At 41.8% G+C, this 20,393-nt stretch overlaps 1 protein-coding gene across 7 annotated transcripts in view; it reads right to left on the reverse strand.

Annotated features, from left to right (window-relative positions):
- MCTP1 (multiple C2 and transmembrane domain containing 1) overlaps positions 1-20,393 on the reverse strand; it is a 406,611-nt gene that overhangs the window by 66,978 nt on the left and 319,240 nt on the right. For all 7 annotated transcript variants that reach the window (XM_040986053.1, XM_040986052.1, XM_040986051.1 and 4 more), the window contains one exon: positions 7,235-7,288. In XM_040986053.1, the coding sequence (XP_040841987.1) occupies positions 7,235-7,288 (54 nt within the window). The remainder of the gene's footprint in view (positions 1-7,234; positions 7,289-20,393) is intronic.

The raw sequence follows: 20,393 nt of genomic DNA on the forward strand, positions 1-20,393 counted from the left end.
TTTCTGGAAAATAATTTAGCTTCCATACCAAAACAAACACAACGTGTGTGTGTGTGTATGTACTGGTTGGCAGGAGTGGGAAGGGGGTGATGTGCATCTATCATGGCAATGAAATGCCCACATCCCATATCAAATGCCTATTTTCAATACTTGGCTCTGGGTGCTGACTCCAGCCTCAGAAGACCCCGAGACAGGAGCGATGGCTAGGCATGCCCCTGCCCCAGCCTGGGAGACCTGGATTGTGTATCCAGGTCCTGGTTTTGACCCTGGTCCACTCTGGCTGTCGTCGACATTTGGGGAGTAAACCAATGTGCAGGCTCTCTCTTTGTCTTTGCCTCTCAAAAAAAATCCAATAAAAGCTAGAAAAACATAGTAAAGTGTTTTCTGAAGTTTAGACACAGCAATTGGAAGGTGGTTACCTATATTAGGTTCCTGTCACTGCTATCACAAATTGCTGTGACTCTAGTAACTGAAGAGAAATATATTATCAGACATTTCTGTAGGACAGAAACCCAAAATGGATCCAACCAGGATAAATAAGAAAACATCCAAGCTGTGGGCAGGACAGCATTTATTTCTGGAAGCACCAGGGCTCTCCCTTTTTTCTTTCCAGCTTTGGAGGCTATGCCCAGTTGGTCAACATGAGACTCCCTTGGTCCATCTTCAAGCAGCAAGAGCAGCTTCTCCCATTCTCTGTGTTTCACTGATGCTACCATCACTCAAGCCTCCAGCATGGACTTCACAGGGACCAGCGGGAGGTCAATGCTGCTCTTTTCACATCCCTTTCTTGGTTTTCAGATTCTTTGTGTTTGCTGAGTCACGGGTACAGGCTCTTAACTTGTCAGGCTCCAGATCCAGGAGCTGGGACACCTTGCCTTTGTAGGACTTTGAGGTTTCCTTTCTGATTAATGGGAGCGAGAACAAGGGTGACAGTCAGCAGACCTCCTGCCACCTGTCACTTTCAAGACTCACAGCTGAAACTGGTCCAGCTGTTTCGGCAGCTCCTTATTCTTGCTGCCAAGACCCTCCTGCTTGACCTTGGCCATGACTTCCATTTTTAATGACACTTGTGAGGATATCAGATGCAGAAGAGTCTCCCCATTTTCATGTCAGCTGAGTACCAAGGTGAGTCCTATTTGCTACTTCCGTTCCTATCGCTAATAGTGTGACATTTTCATAACTTCCAGGGTCCAGAACAAAAGCATGTTGGGTATTCTTACCCTGTAACCCTTAGCTTATATAATGGGCAAAGGCTGGGTAGGGGAAGAGGAACAAAACTAAAGGAGAGAAGCCCCTCGCTGGGATGGAGTATGTGTTTCCTAATGGCACCACCCAGGACACTTAGAAGATCATGCCTGTGGCAGTCTGCATTTGTATTTTGATCCCTTCTCTTTGTCTCCCAGAAAAACCTAATCCTTAGGAAGAGGTCAGATGCCAAACAGAGACAGAAAACCTGACGCTGGCTCAGCTCTGACAACTTAGGGTCTGTGTCACTTGTCCCAGTTCACTCAGGTTTCACCGAATCATATTTTTAACATGAGAATGCGTTCCTGGGTCCTTTCTAGAGCTCCCTCTAGTGGAAGTGTCACTGTGACTTTAAAAGCATCAAAAGTTTCTGTGGATTTGAGGCAGTGTCTTAGACTCGGGCTGTCAGCTGGGTACCAACCTTTCTGCAAGACAAGAATGCATCCTCCCCCATGTGGTGCTAGCTTATTCTTATGCTCTTGTCCCCAGAAGGAGATAATGCTGGAAAGGAGTAGTTCTTGCGCCTCCTCAAACACTCCTCATCCCAGGATCAGAATTAAATAGTAAGCTGGAAGGATGTACTATACTATGATTGGGAAACATGTGCTAGATTCTACTTCTCAAATAAGATGTTCCCACCATCTCTGAAAGGCCTTGTCTAGATGGGTTGGTTCTCCTCTTGTTTCCTGTAGAGTAGCTGGGTCATGGCCCAGCAGTACATCCACCCAAGGAACAAGACACGGTTTAATTTTTACTTTCATACATGACAGGAGGAATGCAACGATGACAGCTGTCAAGAGTCGCAACTCCTGAAGTATATGTCATGCATCATCACTGGCATGTACTGGTGGGACATGACTGTCACTGGTGGGCCTGACCTAATCAGGAGAACTCTGAAACAGAACTGACCTTTTCTTAGAGAGTTTTGAGGCATCACAAAGACTCAACCCAGAAACGGTCTATACTGAGAGCCTTACAGATGGAGAGGCTGTGGACACTGGGGCACTGGGAGCAAAAAAACAATTGGGGAACAAGGACATTGGTCCTTCCAATCCACGGATTGAACTTCACCACCAACTATGAGTGTCTGGCAGGCAGTTCTTTGAAACCTGCAGGTAACATCCTGACATTGGAGAGTGACACCCCCCACCCAAGTGAAGGGTGAAGCTGAGCTTCCCTTGAACTTCTGTCCTAGTGAACTGAGAGCTTGAAAAATGGGTGTTTTAAACCTCTACTCCTGTGCTAATTTCTTGGAAAAAATAGAACACACACACAACAACAACTAAAAATTAACGGTATTCCAGTAAAAATACTTGTTTATCTAAAAGGTATAGAGAGACAGATAGGGAGAGATCTTCCATCCACTGATTCAACTCCCTAAATTGCCAGAATAGCCAGGGTTAGGCCAGGCCAAAGCTCAGTGCCTCAGACTTTATTTAGGTTTCCCACTTAGGTGCAGGGGCCCTCTCTGGCTGCGTTGCTAGGCACACTAGCACAGAATTGTATGGGATGTGGAGTATCCAACACTCAACCTGGCTACCATATAGGACACTGGCATGATAGGTGGCTATTAACAGGCTGTGCCATGATGTTGGCCCTAGCATATCCCTTTTCAAGTTCACTTTTATCTTTCTATTTGAGAGACAGAGAAAGATCTTTTCTAATCCATGCATCAGCTAGGCTAGTCCTGATTAGGCTAAAGTCATGAATGAAGAAATCCATTCAGGTCTTCTGCAGAGGTCACAAACTTGAATCATCATCTGTTGCCTCCCAGGGTACACATTAGCAGGAAGCAGGATAGGGAGCAGAGATGAGTCTCCATACGAGGCACACCTTTATGGAATGGGGGCTCCATAAGTGTGGCTGAACCTGCTTGCGCCACAGTGCCGGCCAGGGGTTTATTTTAAAATAAATCTTCATCCCCTCTGGTCCTGTCTCTCTCCAATGTCTTGATCTGTTTGCCTGCCATGAAATTATTTTATCAACTAGAACTAGACATTGTCAGATTAAAATCTGCCCTCCTATCACACTGAGCCGTTTCCCCTTTCTAAAGTTGATGGGGGATGCAGAGGCATGTGAGCCTCAGATATGTCCTACACTTGTTTAGGGCTTGTAGAATCAAACCAGAAAACATAGGTTTCCAGAATTCAAAAGCAAACAACTCAGATGTTCCATTCACTGCCTCCAGTTATCTTGAACCACAGCAACCATGTCATAATATTTGAAGAAAAAGGAAAAGCAATGTAAGCACACATGCCTGAACCTTTTAGTATCTTGTCAATAAGCATGGCTTGAATGCCACACATGTGAATCCATGTTCCTGCCCGCATTCTAGCATTCGCTTCCTGATATCACAGCTGGGTCTTATTACCAGGGTAGGATGCACCATGGGACGCATACCTAAACTTTTTAAACTACAAAAGGAAAGCTGATGTTCGTTAATTAGATGTCTTGATTATGCATATTGACCACTATTACATACAACACAGCAAAAAGCACTGTTCTATGGCTGGTGGGTAGCTGCACCGTGGAAATTTAGCTAAGTCATGCTATTAACCACAAAGGCAGGACTTGGTGTCAGGTCAAAAACTCAGATCACACTGTGACTTCGTGGTTGGTGGTGGAGAGAATGCTCTACAACAAAGGCAACCGAGAACACAGTGTGATGTCTTTCAACACTTAATTCAGGAAAAACGTCACCTCCAGCACAGCTGAACATAGTGCGACTACACAATGCAGACAAGTGGAAGCATTAACAAGTCAATGATTCATAACTCAGACTCACCATTTAACACCCATGTTCTCTGCTTTTGTGAAAACCATCGCATTGGGTTAAGAAGGAAGCCAATTCATTTTAGATCTAAGCAAATGTAGACAATGGGTCTTAGAATGAAAAAGTATCTACATCCCAAACCCTCATCTGAATAATGATTATTTTCATAGCAAAAGAAGTCAAGAGACTAAAGACATCCTAAAGGTCAGAAACTGGAAAAGCTTCAAAATCTGGGGATCCAGGTAGTGATGATTTAGCTTTTACTGCCTTGAACCCGAGTTTCCCCAGGTGCTAACATCAGCCCTGAAGAAAAGCTATTATGAAGCAATTATGTGAAGTAATCATAATCTTTGCTTCAATGTCTTAGGCCTGTGTCTTCGCCATGTGTGTAATTATGTGGGAGGCAACCACGCGTAGCTCAAATGCAATAACGGACTTCAGTTTCTGCCCACACGGACCTTGTCAGGTAGCCACCGACCTGCTCTTTCATTGTGAGTGACTAGTATCAGTGCTAGCTCTAAAGAAAGACACTTTTCATAATCTCCCAACAATCTGCTAAGTGAAAACATATGGCTGGGCTCAGGCACAGCCTGCCAGGGGTCTTTGCTGAATGGAAAACAGGTGCTCCCATTCTGCACCATGTAATACCCCATTTACCCCCAAGTCCAAAGGTTATAGAACTAATAGCTGCCTTGTGGTAATCAGCGAAAGGCAAGACACTACCCTGGTGAAACATCTGGGACATATTTTACATACTTGCAACATATGCTTCAGGTTCAATTAAAGTGAGGCTTTGGCATATTTATTAATCTTTTTTACTTTTATCCTATAAGAGGACCCACTGACCTGACCCCACTATTCCACCATATGAGAAAACAGAGAAATAATGAGAGCTAGAGGTCAGTACCTGCCCTGATGGTGAAAATACATTTGTTTTCTCATGAAATTCCATGATGCATGACTCTATACACAAACTTTAAACAGAGGAACCAATGAGTTCTTCTAAAGTAGGAAATTGCCCTTCTATTCTGACATAACTGATAGCCAGGACTTGCAACCTGCTCTCACGGGCCAGGCGAGATCTCAAAGGTGCTGAATGGATCCGTACAAGGACCTTGAGTGCCATCCCTTTTAGTCAAAACTTTTCTAGTTCAAGATATGCATTGTAAGACTCTAAGATGCACCCACTTAGAGACCCTACTGTAAGTGATCACATTGGAGAGTTTCTTTTGTGCTTGGGGATGATGTTAAGGCTATCAATTGCATTATGAGTAGCAAAAGAAAAACCTCTATCAGGTAAATAAATGTTTGGGTTTATGAAAATCAACTCACATTCCTTTTTACATGGAAAACAAAGTGTGGTTGGCATGCCTTCCGGAGGAATACAGCAGAATTCACTGTTATTAGAGCCCTCACTTTCAATCAACTTTAGTAACCAGATCTGAATATGTGGTAGAACCAGGGTGTCAATTTCAGACAACCAAGCACTAGATTATAGCAGACACTAACCCACTTGACACTCATTTGAGTGAGCCGTTCAGCCACCAGCCAGGTGTATCTATTCGTTTCTCACACGTAACATCCTCCCTACTAAAGGGTGGTTGGAAAAAGGAGAGACGGAGGTATAAAAATACCAACAAACTGGCCAGAAAAATATAGGTTGACTTCAAGCAGGGACATTGAAGTGCTAGACTTCACTGAAAGTTTCCATTTATTAACATTTCTGGGGAAACGCATGCTGCTGGGATGGCTCCTTATGGCGGCTTTAACAATAAAGCAGCGACAAGCAAGGGAAAATGGCCATAAACGGGTGGCAGCTCAGTGTTTATCAGCAGAGAAATGATGATTCAGAGCCGGCATGGCGAGTTAAAATACAAGCTCTCCACAGCTCGACAGCTGACCTTAACAATAAATCATATCATTTATTGCCAGCAGTGTATGCTCATGTTATTTAACATTAAACACAACCACAAATTTTTCTTTTTGTGGGAAAAGTTTTTGCTTGCTGATGCTGCTAATGACTAAATATAGAAAAATTTAAAAATAAGATCTACTGATTTTGAGTTACTTAAGATAGCAGAAGGCGGAAAGTATGTATGTATATTTCTTCCTTTAATTACTGAATATTAGATAAGAAATTAAGTCCTTTAGGAGGTAAATAATCCCTGATTTCTCCTAACAATGCTTGCTGTTAGCAGACATTCTCACACTGGGACATAGCTCCACAATGCCACTGGACTCTAAGTTCAAGGGTATAAATTAAGCTAACACTGTTTCTCTTCACCAACCTGTATTGCTCTGCTGTAACTGAAGTCTAGGGAGATTCTAAAGAAGGTCACAATCTGATTTTATTTGCTCAGCAATGTGCAATTCATGACATTCCCTTCTCTGCCTTCCCATATCACCTGAGGACTTTTCTTCGTTTTAGGTCTGTGAATACTCAGAGGTAATTACATAACAGCCTCATTGCAGAAAGCAGTCCTCCAATTCTGGCGGTGGCCACATCAGAGCAAGGGCATTCTAAATCCGCTTGCCCCTAGTCGTTCCCTCTCTCCATGGACAACCAAACCAAGCAGTCTTAGGATGCAGCCACTGTTGGCTGTGGTCAACCTCCCGAGTCAACCAGCAGTGCAAACAGGAGCCTGTCTGAATGAGGCTCAGCCAAGGCCATTCTCAACCCAGGCAAGGGCAGCGAGTCCCGGGGTGACGCCAATGTCCTGCCGAGCAGCCAGCCCAGCCCCTGGGACACGCGTGATCTTTGGCTGAGCAATTCTCAAAAATAACAGAGGACAATAGCCACCTTCGACTCACACTGGCTATTTTTTTTTATTACTCACCCCTCTCTACTCCCCTGCAAAGCATTGCTCGATTTGTAATACTGAAGACAGAACAAATTTTTGCCCTTCAAAAACAGTTGTCACTGCCATTATCTTCACAAGAGCTATCAAGTTCCAGACAAGCTGAATTATTTTGTTGTTGTTGTTGTTGTTCCTGGCAGAAAAATATTTGACCCAGCTCTGGACAAAAGCGAGGAGGATTTATAGCCTTCTCTGCCTGTTCGCAACATGCGGAGGCATTGTTAGGATGATAAACAGCACTGTCCAATTTTCTGGACTCAAACACTTCAACTCCTTTTTTTTTTAACTGTCTGTGAAAACAGTGTCATGTCTACATTTCTCCATCCCCAGGCACCCGAGTGCTGGGGAAGATAATTACCTTGTCATCTTTGTCATCATCTTCTTCCTCGTCCTCTAGCATGTCCTCCACTACCTGCAGACAGAAACAAAAGTTGATTTTTTGTGTGTGCTCTTAGAGGGGAGAATTTGGTCTTGTCATTTTGAGCCTTTTGGAAATGAAAACTTTATTAACATGTGAGATACATGCGCTTCGAAGCCATGTTTGATCTTGAGGCAGTGATCAGGCGAGTGCCTTGAACTGATTAAACTCAGCGAGCTGAATCCCAGCAAGGGAACCCTGTATATGTGAAAGGTTTTGTGACAACTTCCAAGAATTTGAAATGTGCATAAACTTATATTAATATGGGGGATGCTTTAAATCAGGAAATTTCCTTTCTGTCTAGTCTGCTGTCTGTTAATCAGATACATGAAATGTAGAGCCAGATAACTGAGCAAGAAAACAGTTCTGCTAGTTTGAATTTACTTTTCACCACACTCTAAGATAGAATGTTGTGTCTGTTAGTTGATTTGTACTGGTGATCTGACAAAGTTAGCATTATCATTAAGGCTCACATTTTAAATCAGATGTACAAACTTCAACTCTTGATTACTGTAACTTTCTGATTGCCTGGATCACCCAACACTCTTAATTCTTTGCTTTTTACATAGGATTATGAGAACAGTATCATGATGGAAAGTGGGAACATACTCTATCAAATACATACAATACGTAAAAGACAAGAGCAGGTGTGTTTTCAATGGCTCCTGATTCATATACTTCAGTGGAACAGAACAGTTCTTTTTGATTTGCTAGCAGATTTTCCTGTCTCAATCAATATGTAACTACAGGCATGGAGAACAGGGTTTCATTGCATATCAAGGTTATTTTAAAGATTTTTTTTTATTGCAAAGTCAGATATACAGAGAGAAGGAGAAACAGAGAGGAAGATTTTCCGTCCAATGATTCACTCCCCAAGTGGCCATAATGACTGGAGCCGAGCCAATCTGAAGCCAGGAGCCCAGAATCTCTTCTGAGTCTCCCACATGGGTACAGGGTCCCAAAGCTTTGGGCTGTCCTCGACTGCCTTCCCAGGCCACAAGCAGGGAGCTGGATGGGAAACTGGGTTGCTGGGATTAGAACCAGCACCCATATGAGATCCCAGAGCATTCAAAGCGAGGACTTAAGTCCTAGGCCATGTTGCCGGGTCCAAGGTTATTTTTTTAACTGATCTTAAACATTTATACAAATATACATCCATATCATGGAAATCAAACATTCTGAAAACTTTGACACTGGATTTTTGTTCATGTATGTTCCAATATATTTATGACATTTGATGTGATATTTAAACTTTTATTCTGTGCTTCTAATCCAGTCTGTATATCTGCTTTTGAAGTCAACAGAATCATGGTTTTCAAATTTTACAGAATGATTTTTTCAAAGCCCACTAACTACTTCCTGTAGTTTTTACATTGACAGAAGGTTTAAATCTAAACTTCGGTAACAATGACTATATAATGTAAAGAGATGTAGAAATCAAGATAATACACAAGCCTCTCAGTTATTCCTAAAACTCCTTGAACATCCTCAATGTGTTCACAGATTTGAAGAATACCACCGCACAAAGATGTATGCGTTATGAACCAACACAGAGCCACAAGTAGCAGAGGAGCTGTGACTGTCCTTTAGTCCACATCATACTTTTCATCTCCCGTTAAATGGTAGAATTATATTATCTCTCATTTGGACAGTATTTCAAATGAATCATAGTAATGATACATCATTTTCCATAGTTTACCACTTGAGAACTTAAATTTACTTTGGAAATATACAAGGGCATTTAAAGAAGCTCCTTGGAAAGTAGATTGATGGGTCACCTGTGATGCCACAAAGCTAGCCCCTGAACACCATATTTTTATTCCTGTGAATTATTTATAGGATGCCTGCATCTAGCTTTTATTAAGGATGTATCTATTGCATGCCTCCTGCCTATAATATTTATCAGACAGGAGGTACTATGAGGCCAGGATGGTTTTGGACTATGCCTAGGAATGCAAGAAATATTCTGTGGATGCAGTGGGTTGCTAGATGCATTTCTTATACTTCCTGTCCTCAGAGATGCTTTCTGGTAGGGTACCTGTCATTTATCTCAGGGGGTTGACTTTGCTCACCTGCAAAGATGCAGACAGCAAGGTAGAGTAGTAAAAACAAATACTCAAAACGCTCTCAAATATTTGTGAGGATCAGAATCCAGAAACATTTCCCTTTAAGCCTAGGAGACCCCCAAACCTTTTCTAATTAACCTCCCCCAAATCAAAATGCTGGTGGACGATGAAACAGGCCACCCACTTAGTTTACACATTTCACAAATCAGCTGCAGATCTGAAGGCATCCAAGCGCGACTCAAAGAGGGCTCCACAATCAGACTCCTCGTTCGCAAAACCCAAACTGTTCCCACTCTGCACAAGTGGGTAATTGGCTACGCACAACCGCTCTGCAAATGTGCACTCAGAACCACCCAGCACAACCATTCGCTGTTACATTTGGCTGAGAAGCGCTGTGTCAGTGAGAACCCTTTGTGTTGTGTTTAAACGCTCTAGTGAGGGCTTTTTCCCTGTTCCAGTGCCTTTTAATGTTACATCATAAACATCCACCAGTGAGGATTTATAATACAGATGGATTCCGATGGATGGCTTTCAGCTGCTTCAGAATGGATCCAGCTACTCCATTTTGCTCAGGTGAGGCTAGAGGTGCCTGGGCAAATGGAGGCGATAACAGCACAGTGTTCATTAAGGCTGCAATGAGATAATGCACCGAAACTGCTCAGCACAGCTCCCTGGATCAAATGGCTCCAAAGTGTTAGCCATGCATAAAAGCAAAAATCACACCAACTTAGTATTTCACACACTAATATAACTAATGAAAGCTACAATGAAACTTTCCCTGGATGGCAGACCCGGTGTACTCAACAGCAGAAAACGCCGATTGGAGGTTTTCCTTGACACTAAGCATCCTACCGGAAGGGAGCAAGCAGAAGCTATGAATAAGATTACAACTTAAAATGATGCTTTGACTGATCTTCGGGTATTGGTGGTTCAGTGAGATGGATGGCTTTGAAGAACATCTCTGAGATTGAGCTGTATTGGAAGATCTGAGTGTGAGCCAAACACAACATGCATAGGAACTGCAAACTGAGTTTTTGCAAACTGTGCCTATCATTGAAGTGCATGTAACAGCTGTACAGCACCATAACCTTTCCCAGAGAACTCAAACAACGCCTGCTATTTAGAAAGCTAGCACTGGACTTTCACACTTAACTAAGGAAAACAAGTAGGACAACGGAGTCGTCATCTCAAATTCCAGCTCTTTCCTCTTCAAATAAAACCAAATAAGCATTACATATTTATGTTCTTAAGTCAAGTTGCCTAAATATTTGTCAGCAATTACAACACACACATAGAATCTCCTTGAGGGAAAGAAAAAGGCAAAGAGATAAAAACATGCATATGTTAAAAAAAAAAAGACAACTTCGTGAATGGGAGTTCTTTTGTTCTTTAGGGGGCATATCACAGATCAGCTGTAGAATCCTCTTCCCAAATTATGCTTTCTGATGCCTCGCTTGAAAGCTAGTAGTATTAATCAAACAAGGGAAGGGCACCAGGGAAATCAGAAAGATGTAATGCAAGCAGTTAAAAGTGACATGACCTTCTATAATGTCGCTCCTCACAGACTTATATGCCACACACTGGAGGACGGTCTTGAAAGAAACTGCTTCTCCAATCGGGAACTATTCCTTGAATGTAATACTAATAAAGATGACATTTTAAAAAACACACAGGCAGCCCCAGATGTAGTATGCTAGCTACATTGCAGCTCAAGAATCAACAGATAACATTGTTTTAAAAGGCATAATATTTCCTCTTCCATATTCACTATTTGTTTAACATTTGCCACTTACTTATAAAATATATATGGCTGTGCATTTAAAAAAATCCATTTCCAAAAATGAAGCAAAATTGCATGTCTGGAATCTATATCTCATAGATGAGCTGTTTTAATATCTTCACCATTAAAACCCCACAAAATGAACCACACTGTGGTTTGCAAGTATGTTATCTAACATATGAAAATGATCGTGATGTTGGCTAACAAAAACAATTCTGCCAGAAAGATTCCACCAAAATGTAAATCAGGGGTAACACGAAGGATACAAAAGGAAGGCCAACTAAGATGAGAAATCGTGGTTGGAGGTGAACTTCAGGACTAAAATCATCACAGGACAGTAAATAATACTCCTTTGAGTGCCAATTTAGGGTTCGTGTTTAAAACCAAAGTGATAAGAGGGAGTTAAACATTAATAATTCTTCAAAATATTGATATTACTTTTCTAGGAATAAAAACCTCCCATTTATTTAAATCCCTTTAAACTAAATGTAATCAAGAGAATCCCAGTTACCTTCAGGGTGTAACGTAAGGACTCAATACTACATAGCTCAACTCTAGAAACACAAGGTTGACACGGACCAGTTCATTTTTCTCCCTGGGAAGTAATCTTAAAATGAAATGGCTGTTTTGCCCTGTTCAGAATGAATAGTTGCACCATTCAAATGTTCTATAAAAAAGCAGCATATTTAAGGAAGAAACCACTGTTGACCAGATGTGCAACCATGTTAAACTGTCAAGCTTCATATTTAATTTTATATTCATAGAACACTCAAAAGTGTACAGATGCTTGTATTTGGATACATTACAGATGGCCTATTTCCACCCTACAGATATGAAAAAATTAGGAGAGAGCAGTCACCATGGTCCGGAGTTCATTTATATCATTGTGTATGTATGGGTGTGTGAACCATGTAGAACATACATTTATGTGTCAATGGATCATACGTGTGTAGAAATAGAATATGAAATTACAGTATGGCTAAGGATTGGGAATATGCATTTGACCATTTAAATGACTTTAGAATGCTTGGAAGCATCAAAGGTCAGGCTGAAGACTCATGGCCAAGTCCATCATAAACGATGTGCTTGCATAGGCATTTTTACAAAAGGGCATCAACTCCCAGTAAGACTCTGGCAACATGAGAGGCACAGTCACACTGCCCATAGGATTTACCCCATGTTTGTCAGAATGAAACTCACATTCTGGGATACACTATTTCATTCAGAATATCTTGAAAGCAACTGCTTGTACAAGGACTGCTGCGTTTGATTCACGCTATTAAGAATTTGACCTTGAAGTATTTCAGCTATGGTAGTCATCAAGATAACTGAACCACTAGATGTAATAATAATTAGTGTGATAGGCTTGCCAGTGAGGCTGAATATATTGCAGCACAAAAGAAGGCTGACTGAAAGAAAGACATTAGTACTTATTACTAAAAGACTTCCTGATTTTTACGGAGACACTCAAATACAATTATTTCTTCTCGCAGAATGCATTTCCTTGATTCATTCTGGGAAGTGCCACGTTGTAATTTAGTCTCACTCTTAATAGGAAATGTGGCTTTAATGTGGCTATCGGATGACTTTTGATGCATGCTACTGATTACACACTGCCTGTATTCTGCATTATCAACAATGGGATTCTGAACTGCAGTCTAATAGGCTTTGCTGTAAGGTGCAAGGACAGTAAATTTACTTCACTGGCCAAGAATATGTAACCTTTTATTTTCTTAAGTGTCAGTTTAATATGCAGAAAAAAAACGTTCCATTAAAGGAAGACTAAACAATAACTAATATATATTCTGTGATCACTATAAGCATCCTAAATGAATTTCCTCCCATATTTCCTACTCAGTATTATTAAATGCTCATTCTTACACAAAGCACTGTGAAGTGGAATTTCAGGGTTTATTTGAGCTATGTCTCCATCTAAAGGCTTCTGGATGTATTGTATTTTTGGCTTGCAGGAAAATATTAATCTTGGTGGCTTTGGGATACTGCATATTAATTCAATCGAGTAGGGAAACTGGTCAACTATTAACCTAATAGTATGCTTTTTGGATAATAATGCCTTCTCAAAATTATTATTCATCAGGTTAAACCAGTGTCAAAATCAAAGAGATCGAGTGGTTAAATGTGCTTTACAAGTAAAACTCAAAGAGAACTCTCTAGGATCTGCTTTATACAATTTAATTTTCTCAAAACCAAATGTTTTATTCAATCCAAATAAAAATATCTTATTGACACTCCTCTGTGTTTAAAGCCAAATTTCCAGTCCAGAGCTGCAATTCTGCAGGAAAAGGATAGCATATTAAATGCTTCCAGATCTGAGAACCGCCTCAGGAACTTTCATTTTTAAGAGTCTAATGAACATGCCACAGTCTTTTTCAATACCTTTTTGGTAGAACAAGAAAAGAGCTACGGTGACCTCTGAATTCCACACACTGCCATCTCCGCAGAGATGAACTTGGCTCTGATCCTGTCTGATGTATTCAGGAATATTAAAGATGCAATAGGCCAAAGTTCTTGCTCATGTTAAGGATACAGCCTAGCACAGGTTTTACATGTAAACACTGCACTTTTGAAAGATGAGAGGGTATTTAAGGGATAGCACCGGGAGACAAAGCATTTATCCTAGAGGTTGGTATCAGCTAACTTTTGGGCCATATTGATGTATTAGAAAAAATGAATCAAACCTACCAATTTGCAGTAACTCCTGTTATCAAGATCAGGGCCATGGAGGGGTGAATAGAATGAGTATAGTTCTGCAAAGAATATTCCAACACTAATTTGAATTTTTTTTTCCTCAAATATATTGAGGCCTGAAGATATTACCAGAAAATTTAACTTAGAAAATAAAGCATGTTAGAAAAATCATAGTAAAAAAAAATTACAGTCCTTTTCTTAAACTCCTTTTGTATAAACCACGTTAAAGATTAAACATTTCTTTTTCTACAAAGAATATTGACCTCACAAAGGAAGCCCCATTGGGTTTAGACCTACATTTGGATTGCAGACGCTGTCTGTGGTGAATGGTGGGTTGTAGCATAAAAGCCTGAATGAAAAGAATGCTACGAAATCTCACACAAAACCTGACTGCTATATCACAAGCTTTCCACACTCTAGCACAGGGCTCCGTATTCCAGGACAGCCTTGCCTGGTCCACTTATCATTTCTGCTTTATGTAGTGTGCTGTGTGGCTGCCGAATGAGTGCATAATGCATTTATAATATTTATAGTACCAACATTTAGTTAAATAACCTTTATGTAAGATTTATGTTGATTTTTTATATTTTTAATTTAATGGCAAATTATGAGCAGCATGTTTCATAAAGATAATTCTCCATTTAAATTCACTAGTCCATTAAATATTAAAATGATGTTTCTGATGCAATCGAGAACAAATTTGTCCAGCTTCAGTGATTATTTGCACTCATAAAAATTAGGCTTGATTAATAAAATTTAAATGCTTGATTAAGTTGACATTTTCATGTCCCATTCTGATTTATTAAAATGAGCCCCTGTCTCCAGGCTTGCTATGGCGCTGTCAATCTACCTTTCCCAACTTCCCGAACCAGACTATTGGGAAGAACAATTTGGCTTGCAGAAACCAGAATGACTTCAGTGAGATGCCCCATTCGAAGGCTCTTAACTGCTGCCTCGCTTTGTCCCTAGCTGCTGTGTGTAGGCCTCCTGGGCTATTTATATTGCAATAGTCAAGAAAACTACTTCTAACCTATCAAATGGCCCACAGTTGTGGCTCAAACTTCTGTAAAGTTCGATTTCTGAGAAGCTCTCATTTGTTTGAAGACTGCTTGCTGTCCATTTTCTTCCTATGCCTTTTTATGGAGTAAAAACTTGTTTTTCTGGACTTTCACATTTTAGGAGCCCTCAAAAATGTTATGGAAAAGTGGAATGAGGAGAGACACTTATTTTAGTGCAATATCATTTTGACAGCCATGTATGGTTTTCTCATAATACATTTTACATTTTCCATGAAATTTTAGTTCTCCTCTGTCGTAGGATTATGGACACAGCAAACATGACAGTGGCTCCTCTATCAGTCCACAAGGTTAAACCCAAGACTGACAAGAACCTATGGAAAAAAACACCCTCTCTGACAGAATTTTAAAAGAGAACTATTCAAAAGTCAGTGACGTTATATAAAAAGCCTGAACTCCAGTGATACCCAGGAGCTAGCCCTGTTTTAGCAGTTGCAAATTGCCCAGCTGTCATTCATTGAGCATTTGCTGTATGTTCAGCACATTATGTTTATTGTGTTAGATTCTTGAAAGACCCCGATGAGGTACTTTTGGTCCCATTTCACAGCTCAACAAAATTGAGGTTTGAAAGGACAGATTTGCAAAGCTAACTGGAGAAGGCTTGGGATTTAATCCCAGGTCTTCTGTGGTTCAAAGTGTGGCCTCTTATCCTCTAACGAGGGGAAGGCACAGGGGTTACACCTGCAGGTGAGAAGCTGCTACTGCTGTTCATGGCAGTGGAACCGATTCGGGAACTTTGTTTAGACAAATCAACTTTCTCTTGCTACCAGAATAGAATCTTTATTTTAAAATAACAGTGGGTAGTAGTTATTTTCTTTTTCTTGCATGATGCGATAAATTTAGCAGCCAGTAAGAGAAAATGCTGCTAAGGTGTATTTTAGTCTGGTCACTAAAATGTTCTGTCCCAGTTCTATATACAGGCTAGTAGACTATATACAGGCCTGCAGACTATGCCTTCCTCGGGCAGGAAGCTTCTCTGTCCAGGGCCATTTGGATATTTGTATCATTACTCACAGGCCACGCCCAATTACCAACTTAAAAATTCACCTGCAAGATTTACCAACTTTTGAGTCCCACCTGTTGTTGCTCTGCAGAGCAAATCATTTTGCGAGGCCTGATAACTCCCTTGGGGTCAGCCGTTTCCCATCCCTGCTAGAACTATATCTTGTGCAATGCTTCCAAAAATGAATATAAAACTGAGGATTATTACAATTCCAATCATAGCTTATTTATAATTTTTCCTCACAGATAAATGGATATCCATTTGCTTTCCTCTTCCGATTTGATATCTGAACTCTTGAAGTGTTCTGTCAATTTGTTGAACCAAAGACAGTAATGATCCACAAACACCATCCACACACTGGGCTTGAGCATTAGTGCAAACAAGCATCAGGACCAGCAGTGAGCAAGCAGGTGCTTCCACGGGGCCCGATTCCCTCCTCATTCATCACCACATGTGTCGGAGCGTGGCTGTTAGCCAGGAGGAAGGTCAAAAGGCATTCAGAAAGCTCAACAGAAATCGTTTGAATTAGGTATGATGACACATCCACCCTAAGACATGTGACCAAAACTAAAAGTATCCTTTTTCCCTTCCCTCTCTCTTAGATTTCAGTTATCACTAACAGAAATGATAGAATTTTGCAGACAGACCTTCAGGAAGGAAAACGGTGATAAAACCACCTGGCTGACTTACAGGTAGACCTTTGAGTTGGACACTTTAGAGGACTGTGAATTCCCTGGGAAGCTTGGAGGGAAGGGAGCTGGCCTTTCAGTGACTCCCTGGGACTCTTGGATGAGAGCTGGGGCTCAAGGAGGAGCAGCAGTCATGCATAAGGTGAGGTTCAGGCAAGGCACGATGAGGACTTGAAAACAAGAAATGCAACAAAGGAAAGAAATTTTACTTACAGGTTCCCAGAGAAGTTGCGGGTGGCAATGGGACTCTGAGGGGGAACCGGGAGGTGGCCAGAAGCTGAAGCCATGGGCAGCGAGTGGGAGAAGCATAGATGCAAGGGAGTCTACCTTGCTGAAGGCCTGGGTCGTTACAACCTGGCTGGTTTAAGGAAAACACGTGTGTGTGGACGGGGGGAAGGCAGGGAGGAGAATGAACTTAATTATTTTAGTCTGGTGTTGACCACTAGGTTTTAGCATGATCAGCAGCAGTAGATCCACTGAGTTTTTTTTTTTTTTTTTTTTTTTTGCCACCAAGGAAAATTGGGTTTCCTTCCAAGTTCCAAAGTCACTTATTTTCTGGAAAAGCAGCTGTGTTTCAGGCTCTGTAAGAACATGGCACACCTCTTAGCTTCATGACACCTTTATTATGCATCTCTGGAGACTCTTAGCAAGGCAGGTCAAGTTCAGGAAGCCTGGGGGAGAGTTACAACATGGGAGTAACCATCAGCCTCTTTTATGGCAATTTCCACTAACTCCATATCTCACTTCTGAATCCTCACAGATCTAAACTTGTAGTGAAGAGGATCTTTAGTAAATTGACGTTTAAAAATAGAAGCGGTTTCCTTTACATCTTGCTCTATAGGAACTGCCATGTCACGTACAGGTAACACTCACTGCCACCACTGTACACTTGGATCTTTCCAATTGTTAATTTAGCTTCAGTTGAAGAGGGGGACAGGCTAGCCAATCAACGCAGGGAGTATTAAAAGCAAACACGCATTTACGGAGCTGAAAAGACAGATTGAGGCGTGAGGTGAGAACTGCAGGGACACAGACATTAAGCCACTCTTTTCCCTCACCTGCGCAGGGCATAACCTACTTCTAGAAAGACCTGTCCTTTGAAAGTATACTTGGCTTACTGGACACAGACCTCAGTCACGTCATCATATGAATGCTCTCAGTTTAGTTGGTGACCTCCCTAAACACGAGCAACAAACATGTCATTTATTCCTGGTTTTGAGAGCCAGAGATATCTCTCATCCAAGGGTTCACTCCCCAAATGTCCACGACAGCAAGGGCTGGGGCAGGCAAAGCCAGGAGTCTGGAGCTCAGCCTGGGTGTCTCCCCTGTAGGTGAGCCCATTCTCACCTGGCCCATTCTCTGCTACCTCTGAGCGCACACACTGGCAGGAAGCCGAGCCCCGAACCCAAGTACTCCAATATGGGATGCGTGCACCCCAAACAGTATCTTAACCACTGGCACCAATGCCTGTCCTAAGCAGCGTTTCTCAGTCAACTCTGGGCAACAGCCCCATCACTGTTAGTGCCCATAAGTGTTCACTGACTTTTGGCTGATTAGAAATAATTACACATAAAAAAATAGAGAAAATCTGATATGCAAAGATTAGAATAAGGCACTGATTTACGAAGTGTTTGTTGAGAACCATGCTGCCTTGTTTGAGATGCCAAGCTGTATGCTGCTAGTGAAGACACCCATGGAACATACAATTCAAACAGTCCCAGGCGGGGCCCAAGACCCACAGTGGGCCATTTAGCACAGAAGAACTGTGATTTTTATTATGTTTTTTTGCAGTTTTGGTCTTGAGGGCTCTAGTCATAAACCGAGATAGCCACTTTCCAGGAGAGCTTTGACAAGCAAACTTAAGGTTCAGGTGAGACACAATGAGGACCCGAAGCAAGCAATACAACAAAGGAAAGAAACGTTTTACTTACAGGTTCCCAGAGAGGTCGGGGACGATGGAACTCTGAGAGAAACCTGGAGGTGGCTGGAAGCTCGAACCACGCGTGGTCGGGAGAAGCAGAGACCCACGGGAGTCGGCCTTACCGAAAGCCTGGGCCATTATAACCCGGCTGATTTAAAGAAAACACGTGTGTGGGGCACGGGTGAGCCTAATTATGCTAATATGTATTGACTACTAGGTTTCCACATGGCTAGCACCTGTAGGATGTGTTTGGCCAGCAAGATAAGGAACAAGTGGGGTTGTATCACCACCAGCCACACAGAAGGCCAAGTTTTCACTGTCTCAACTCCTATTGGAGTTCAAAGAACTTGCATTAGGCCTAAAAAGGAGGGAGATATCAATCATACACAACACATCTATGAGAGAGGCATAGCGATAGAAACTCAGAGAGGTGGGCTCATTTAACCGCTTAGAATGTGAGATGGTAGGGATATATGGCGGGAGAAGGGGAGTGAGAAGTTAGGACTGCTCCTCCAGAAGAAATTAAAAAGGCAATTAGTGGTTAACCGAGCACATGTGTATAAGCCATTAGAACCAGATAAGCAGGGGCAGACATTTTGCGTTTGAGTCCCTGCTCCACTTGCGAGTCCAGCTTCCTGCAGATGTACTCCCAGTGGGGGGTGGCAGTAATGGTTCAAGTCACTGAGTGCCTGTCACCCACCTTGAGTCCCCTACTCTTGACTTCGGCTTGGAAGTGACCCCATGGGTAAGAACTCCCTGTCTACCTCTCAAATAATCTTTTGGTTTTTTTCTTCTAAGATTTGTTTATCCTGATTGGAAAGACAGATCAGATTCACAGAGAGGAGAGACATCTGCTGGTTCACTCCCCAAATGGCTACAATGCCTGGAATTAAGCCTATCTAAAGCCAGGAACCAGGAGCAGGGTATCAATGCTTGCGGGCCAACCACTACTACCTTCACAGGCCATAAGCAGGAAGCTGGATGGGAAGTGAAGCAGCTGGGACACAAACAGGCACCTATATGGGATCCCAGCTCCTGCAAGGTGAGTATTTAACTATTGAGCCATTGCACGAGGCCCTCAAATAAGTAATCGTAAAAACCTAATGTGTAGCAAATTAACATTAGCTACCAAAAAAATCTCCAAAATTTGCATCCTCTGGTCTAGATTCTTCGAGGGCACTGCCAAATGCCACTGGCAGAGAGATGCCCAGAGATTTGTTTAGGACTTTCCTTATACCACTATTAAGTTGTCCATAAACACTTGAAGTAAAATTTCCTAAAGAGTAGTGTTTAATCATGAAATAAAAAAAGGTGCTTGCATGCCCAGCACAATGGCTCAATGGTAAAATCCTCACCCTGCAAGCATAGGGATCCCATAAGAGCACTGGTTCTTGTCCCAGCCACTCTACCTCCCTTCCAGTATCGTGCTTGTGGCCTGGGAAAACAGTGAGAATGGCTAAAGCCTTGGAAACCTGCACCAGTGTGGGACCCAGAAAGAAACTCCTGGCTTTGGATTGGCTCAGCTCTGGGTATTGTGGCCATTTAGGAGAAAGCCAGCAGATGGAAGATCTTTCTCTCTTTCCATAAATCTTATCTGCCTCTCTAATAAAAAATATATATATATATTTTAAAAGGGTATACTGCAGCCTTTTAAAGTGACATGGCTACAGTACTGTGTGGGAGGCCCGGAAGAAGCTCCTGACTCCGGGCTTCAGATCAGTTCAGCTCAGCTCCAGGCATCATGACCATTTGGGAAGTGAACCAGCAGATGGAAGACCTTCCTGTTTCTCCTTCTCTCTGTAAATCTGGTTTTCCAATAAAAATAAGTAAATCCTTCAAAATAAAACTGAAGCTA

This window comes from Ochotona curzoniae, unplaced genomic scaffold (assembly GCF_017591425.1).
Source record: "Ochotona curzoniae isolate NIBS_2020 unplaced genomic scaffold, NIBS_Ocur_1.0 contig_4501, whole genome shotgun sequence".
Taxonomy (NCBI): domain Eukaryota; kingdom Metazoa; phylum Chordata; class Mammalia; order Lagomorpha; family Ochotonidae; genus Ochotona; species Ochotona curzoniae.